Consider the following 7,832-nt stretch of genomic DNA (forward strand, 5'->3'; position numbering starts at 1 on the left):
TATTTAATTAAATTGATTAATTTAATTTATATTCAGTTAATTAAATTGGAGTATAACTTTGGTGGAGCTGCAGAAGCGTCGTGTTGTGTTGAAATGTTTGGCTTGCTATTATACTCGTCTATAGATTTGTTACTGTTTTTTTCATGGGTGAATTGTGAAAATGATGATAATGTGACCTATCCGCAAGGTAAAAACATGAAAATTATTACGTTGTGTAAATCCGAGACCTACGAGCCATTTAAAAAAAAAAGAAAATTTAATTTTCAGATGATTTCAAATGTTCTCTGCCTGACGTTAAGAGTTTGGATGCTAATCTGGATATAACGAGGTTTAGATCAGATTTTTCGAAAATTTCTGAGGTGAGTATGTGCGAATATAGGTTTGTAGCAAAGAAAATACAAGTTTTGCTATTGTAGGAACATTATATTCATAGCTTTAGATAAAAGTCATAAGTAGGTACAAATAACAAACTTTAAACATTAACATCTGGCCTGTAGCTTTGAATTAAGCTATAAGTCAATTCTAAATTGAGATTTCTAACTAGATCAGTTTCTTGTTTTTTAGGTGAAATTCCCTGGACTCATAGGGCCTTTGAATGAGAGGCTGATATGTAAAATTAAATGCATTGATGGCAACTGGGTGGGACCGCTTTGCTCCAATACCTCAGGTAGAATATATATTTATTTTAATGTTCTAAAGGTTTTTTAGTCTATAAACATGAACTTATTATTACACCCCAAAAATAGACATTATGTTCAAACTGAAATAAAAATAATAACAATCTTTTTTTTAGACTTAATCAGAAACCATCATCACTACTGCAATCAAGATATCATTCTTATTCAATTTGTCTGTTAATTCCAGATGGTAGATTTCAACCGATACTAAGGGAATGTCTATATCGCAATGATCATCCACTTCTGGCCATATCATTTAAAAATTCATCAATAACCGTAAGTATCATTCTTTAATTCCTCATGTGCAAATCTATATATATAAAAGAAAGTTGTGTTAGTTACTCCACGTATAACTCAAGAACGGCTGAACCCATTTAGCTGAAAATTGGCAGGGAGGTAGTTTAGAGCCAGGAGAAGGACAGGATAGTTTTTGTCATCATCCGCCAACAGGAAGCAATCATGCTGGAATAGAGGTGAAACCGCAGGCAGAAGCTAGTGCTAGTTGTTAAATATTTGAGATCGGGAAGATATTATACTAAAAGATATAAACATAAACATTTTCCATGATTATAATTGGTCATAATTAATTGGATTATAATTAAAAATTAAAGACCACAAAATACAAAATCTAGTTTATCCACTTCAGAGCTGCCATCTTCACTATATACTAATATATCTCAATGTTTCTGCAGAAAGACACACATTTTCCCCATGGTTCCGTGCTGCTGTCTCGGTGCAAACATTTTGGCCTGTACAAGCTGAAAGGAGACAACATGCTACATTGTGAGAATGGAGAATGGACTCCCAAACTACCCGAATGTGTACCAACTACTGTTGTCACCAACTTTACTGGTATGTAACAAAATTCTGTTATACACATGTTTTTCTATATAATTCCTGAATTTCAAACAAAAGAAATGATGTTCGGCAGTATGAGTACAACTAAAGAATCCTTGCTGTGGAACTACTTACTTACTCCGTTGAATTCTACAAAGTCTTTTGTTATTTACTTGTATTCGAAGCCAATCATGCAAAGCAATATGATGCTGATAATTAAATTGCTGATATTAATTAATATAATTACACAGAGCTCTAAATAAGAATCAATATTCCTATTTAGACATTTCTGTATACTTAGGCGAGGCTTTTTATCATGCTTGTTCATTTTGATGTCTAGAAGCTGTACCTTCGTGGCACCTCCAACTAAAATGTTCTATCACATCTTACAGGTGACGCGCCACCCACGATACAATACACGTTACTAAGCGGGTCGGCAGTGGTGGAGCATTCTGGTGAACTGCACGTGTTTCCCGACAGCACGGTGCGACTCGATTGCGTGTCGCCGCGAGCGCTCGGCGACCCGGACTGGAGCTGGACGCAGGCCTTAGGACAACACCACTCTGGTAAGACTTTGTACCCATTGACGTGACATTAGCGATAGCTTGAAAAGTTTGCACATTACCTCAAGATTCCGTTATGATGTGACTTCCTGAGATTCCAAACTCATTTGAAATGAGTTAATATGTTGATTTTTTTAAATACTGTGTGGTATACAATCCAACTATGTAATATTAAAAATGCGAAAGTCTTAAGCGATCATCATGAAACTTTGTACACATATTCTTGGTGGTACTAGAATGAACATAGAATACTTTTTATCAACACACCACACGGGCAGAGCTGCGGGCGGAAACTAGTATATGTATAAGTACTTTTTGTATTCGAATTTGCATTTGTTTATTTTATACTCCTTCAAATGACTGTAGGTACATATTAGATTCCATTACTATCTAAACTGCTAAAACTGGATGCTGGCGATTTTGATACCTATTCAATAAAATAGCAATTCTCTATTATTAAAATTGTTGTTCATAAGTTGAGAGCTGAGCTAAGTCGTGTGCGAATAATCGCTTTTTTGTATGTACGTAGATCTATTAGTATCATGAAGCATTATGTTCAAGCGCTTGAAGAGCTAGTTTTTCATCTATTGCCAAAGTGTTTCCTGCTTTCGCAAGCGACCTTTATTATATTTTTGGTTTACTAAACTAGTAGACTTTTGCGACGAGTGCTGTGTTTTGCTGCCATTTTTTTGTGGTTTATTTGATACGATTGTGAAAAATTTATTTGCCCTGCCGTTTTTTTGTGCGTTTTACCATTGCGTACAATTTCTTCTACATCCAGCTGGCTGTGCCCTGCAAATGTAGACATGTAGGTAAATAAATTGAACCAACTATAGCCGTCTTATTTTTATGGTTCAGCGAGCGACCTGCCTTCCACTAGCCTGACTCTAAATGCGATTTTTCAGTGTTTGTATTGCACTTGCCAAAATTTCGTATTTTCTGCCTGCAGCAAAAGTATTAAGCGCTCATCATAATATTTTCCAGTTTATTTATTCATCAACATATTGAAATTTATGTTTAACCGTGGGCTTTAACATAAATTAAACACAAAAACATTTAAAATTGTTATATAGCCAGGAATTTCTGTAGAAATGAGGAGACTGCTTCCAAAACATAGGTACTAGTTTATTCCAACGGAAATTAGCAATATAATTGAACTGCGCGCGACACGTACTATGTTCACAGCTGATCGGTAAAGTTTGTGCGGACCGCGATCCTCGTACATGATTGCTCCCCGCGCCGCTCTGTCCCCCCTCTGATGCCAATCGCCAATGGCGCCTCCGTCGACGTCGTTGCTATGTTCGAGAGGTTTCCGAACGCGAATTATTGCTGTAATACATTCCGCACTAGTCGTCTATAATACATTTTCTGTCGTTGTACTGAATGTAAGCGCATGCAACTGTTATTTCTTTACTGCTTTCTTCTGCCATAAAATTTTGCGACTTGCGAATGCTCGTAGCGCTACATTGGCATACACTTTAAAAAAAAACTCGAGTTTGTAGGTTGTAAGTATGAAAAGTTCTTAAAATATTCTTTTAAAGTAAAAGTAATCTTGATTTTGTGTTACCCATACAATAATGGATTTTTGTTTACAATTTCCAGCGTGGTCGAGTGAGGAAGGCGAGAAGGACACTCACTACCGGCTGACGCTGAGCAAGATGTCCGTGAGACACAGCGACCAGTATACGTGCACCTCCCCCGGCGGTCACACCAACACTGTGCTCATTAAAGTTGTTAGTGAGTTGTATCTTCGATAAGTTATCAACCTAGCACTGTACATATACCTAATAGTCCAGTCAATTTAGACATTTGAAGTTACATACATTCACTCATTTTTTGGTCTAATTTGACCGAACTACTGTTGAAAAACTGCTGTTTTTTGGAGATATCTGGAAGGGCTTAGGAGAGGTCTAATTGTAATTACACAATTCATGAAACTATTGTAATTTAAAAATGTTAAAGCAGTAGAAAAAAATGCGAGTTTTATTTATTTTATTTTTATGTAATATTTGTACCGTTTTACAGATGTGGTTTGCCCACCGATAGTGGTGACCTCCCCGCGAATCCGCCAGTTCACTCAGGGCACGAAGCTGGGCAACTCGGCGCACTTCAGCTGTCAGCCGGGGTTCCATCTTAACGGCTCTGCGATACTAACTTGCATGGCCAATGGTAATATTTCTTCCTTAAGGTGTCTACACACCAAAGCCGCTGACGCCGGCGGCACAGCCCGGCGGCCCAACCCGCCGGCCGTATTTTGTACAATCATGCCGCCAGCTTGCGCCCGCGCGGGCAAGCCGGCGGGGCAGCATGCCTATGCCGACGGCATCCCTCTCCACTCACTCAGTCAGTTGCCCGCCGGCTTTCATAGAGTATTTGACAAATACTAGAACACCACATGCCGCGGCAGTCGTGCCGCCGGCAAAGTCGTTCGGCTTGGACATTCTGAAGCCACCGGGCTGTGCCGCCGGGTCAGCGGCTTTGGTGTGTAGACCCCTTTACGCTGAATTATAACCAAACGGAAAAATTCTAGAGTAGGTGATACAGACACGCATACAAACACACGCCCAGACACAACGCACATTCAAATTGTGTTAATTGTTCTAGTTTAGGTTTTCAGTTCTAAGATTAAGTTTTTGTGAACGGACCGTAGAGCCTAGGTCCTACAAAACTGAGAATCCTGGCGTAGGATTAAGGGCATAACCAATAATGTAAAGTAATAGCAATAAACTATTTTTTTTTTTCATTTTACAACCTTACCTGCATATTTTAAACTAATAATGGCGTCCAAGGGCAATTTCGGCTACGACGGCTGTAAGGAGATCAGTCAGCTGCGCAGGACATATTCATTAAAGTGACATTATTTTAAGATGCTTTACCTTATGGATATGATAAAAAAAATATTTTTGACCTGGGGATTCATTTAACATTTTAATTTTAGTAATCATTTTCTTCAATTACCTATTTATTGTTTACTAGCCGTTTTCCCGCGGTTTCACCCGCGTCCCGTGGGAGCTACTGCCCGCACCGGGATAAAATATAGCCTATGTTACTCGCAGATAATATAGCTTTCTAATGGTGAAAGAATATTTAAAATCGGTCCAGTAGTTTTTGAGTTTATCCATTACAACCAAACAAACAAACAAAGTTTTCCTCTTTATAATACTAGTATAGATTGACGTAAGTAAATACCCAATTGTTTTATTTCAGGTCGTTGGTCGTCACTGCCCCCTACATGTGAAGAGACATTCTGTCCTCTACTTAAAACGTTGGGACCGCACCTAAGCGTGGTGGAATACAACTCATCGTTCGGCGGCCGCGCGATGTTCCAGTGTAGTTGGGGATACAGACTTGTGGGGGCGCCGGGATTGGAGTGCGAAATGGACGGCAAGTGGTCTGGGGAAGTGCCGCATTGTATACGTGAGTTTGTATACTGTACATTGCAAACACGACAGTTTCTGGTGATTTACTCACCCTGCAATAACTACATGACACTATAAAGTACGAAGTAGTCTAAAAATCAGCATAAAGAGCATGTAAAGCAGTTATATAATCAAGTATTTTTTTTCGCTGTAGGACAATAATATGAATTGCAACAAAACATATTATAATATCTAATATATTCTAATTACACTATTACATTTTCTAACTTATGATTACTATATATTTTTCGACAGCAATATACTGCCCCGACCCTCTGGTGCCCGCTAATGGACGCTTATTGACGGAGCCATCAGTCAAGCACGGCAAGTACCCAGTGGGCGACCTCATGATATATTCTTGTGACGAGGGCTACGAAATCGTCGGCGAATCTTCCATAGTATGCACAGAAAACGGATTTTGGTCCCACCCACCTCCATTTTGCCTACCACCCTCAGAAATCCGGAAAACAGACACCATTTATGTCGAAAATACCACTCTGATACACATTGATGAGTAATGTCGAAGGTATTATGTAAACTTATTTTTAACAGTATTATATTACTTGCCAAAGTATGCTTATTAGTTTTTAGATAAGTGTTAGTGATAGTTAGGCTGTGAAAGTATTACATTACATTTTATTGATGCAAATTGGTTTAGATTTGCGAATTCAAACTCTTTGTTAAAGTTGATGGATATTACAATTACATGATTACTTCGCGATATTGCGTAAGAAAGTTGCCTCACTAATAGACAGGATTAAGGGAGGTTTCCACAGCATCCTTATAGTGTCCGCGAATAGACTGTATGGGTTAGCACTGCATAAGTTTGACAAGCTACATGTTTTAAAGGCGGCTTGTCAAATCTTCCAAAGAGTTTTACTGTTGATTTATTGTTCTTGCTGTTATTATATATTTTGTAGTTTGTAAGTAGCTAGTAACAAACACAGGTTAAGTTATTTTTGTTTTTAACATGTTATGGGCCTTGGCATATTTGAATTCATGTCAATCATATTAATTTTCTGCTTTGCTTTCTATCTGTATGTAATTCGTTATTCAAGAAGTGAATGCCATATGCACAGCGTCTAGCCATACAGTTCTTATCCAATACAATATTAGGAAACTAAGAAAGAAACAAATATTTTGATCTCGAAATGTAAACTAAAATATATTACTTATTATATTTTGATGTTAAACCAAAGTAAGTGGTAAGTGCCAAAGTAGAAATGTAGGTATGCTATTTATACTGTTAAAACTGTAACTGTAAAAGTTTGCTTGTTATTTATGTTTTTACGCTAAAAGGGCTTAACTGTTTGAGATGGAATTCTGAATAGACACGGTTGGCACCCAATAGGCGATTGACGATTTCTCGCGGTACGCGATTGAATCAACTTTATGATAATAGTATAAGTAAAATGTTAAATAAAAGTAGGTGTTGAAACATTGTTACTGTGCTTAGTAATAAAATAATATGTTACTATATTTAGTGATTGTTATGGCTGAACCATAATTGTTTGTTACTCAGTATTAGTACCTATATCCAATGCCTCCGTTGTGTAGCCATCCTAAATATTGTTGAATGTTCTTTATAAATCAATACAGTTAGGTTTGTCGTTGTAAGCATAATATCGTTATTTAACTGTTGACGTTGTTTAAATAATAAATACCTTAAGGTCTTTAGTTGTGTTATTTTTACACCTTTCTCCGCTATTTTGGACGATGGGTGTGCTGCATGTTTAGTGATTTAGAATTTTGCGAATTGGGCTTTTCGCGTTTCCTTTTGTTTTTGCTATTATTATCCATAAGTTCTTTCGCTATGAGTTTGCCTATATCAAGACTGTTGCATTTACTTTTGTTTGAGAATATTGTTTTCTTCTGTTTTTCATTAATACGGAATTAGTTATGACTTGTTTTCCTCTTTATCTCTCTAGGAGCTCTTTGGGGACATAATAAAAATGAAAGGTAAATTAATATTAAGTATGCTACTTCTGCCATCGATTAGGATAAGGACCGATTAAGACAGTATTATGATCGAATTACTTTGTTAGTCTTCAGCAAATCGAACAAATCTTTGTAAATAACAAAATGAATTCAAACGTCTGACAGTTTAACAAAGATAATGATAGTACCAGAAACACAATGAAAATGAATTGAAAATTCAGTGTTACAAGTAATATTGGAACCGACAATAAATCAAAACTGAGCATATACGTTAGAATTAACTCCATATTTACGACACCTTGACATAATAAGCTAGTGCTGCCCTGCTTCGCTAAAAGCGAAATACTCTAACATATTTATGCAATATTTGCTCACAAAAAATACGAAAAGTTTTCATT

The 7,832-nt window shown here is 37.1% G+C and overlaps 1 protein-coding gene across 1 annotated transcript; it reads left to right on the top strand.

The window, feature by feature from the left end:
* Positions 1 to 7,155, top strand: LOC110374493 (locomotion-related protein Hikaru genki). Its single transcript, XM_049840114.2, has 10 exons — positions 1 to 187; positions 268 to 359; positions 565 to 667; positions 865 to 953; positions 1,370 to 1,529; positions 1,907 to 2,080; positions 3,680 to 3,814; positions 4,103 to 4,246; positions 5,285 to 5,494; positions 5,752 to 7,155. The coding sequence occupies exons 1-10, from the start codon at positions 94 to 96 to the stop codon at positions 6,012 to 6,014; spliced, it is 1,464 nt and encodes a 487-aa protein (XP_049696071.2). The 5' UTR covers positions 1 to 93; the 3' UTR covers positions 6,015 to 7,155.
* Positions 7,156 to 7,832: the final 677 nt, after the last annotated feature.

This window comes from Helicoverpa armigera, chromosome 1, assembly GCF_030705265.1.
Source record: "Helicoverpa armigera isolate CAAS_96S chromosome 1, ASM3070526v1, whole genome shotgun sequence".
NCBI classification, from domain to species: Eukaryota; Metazoa; Arthropoda; class Insecta; order Lepidoptera; family Noctuidae; genus Helicoverpa; species Helicoverpa armigera.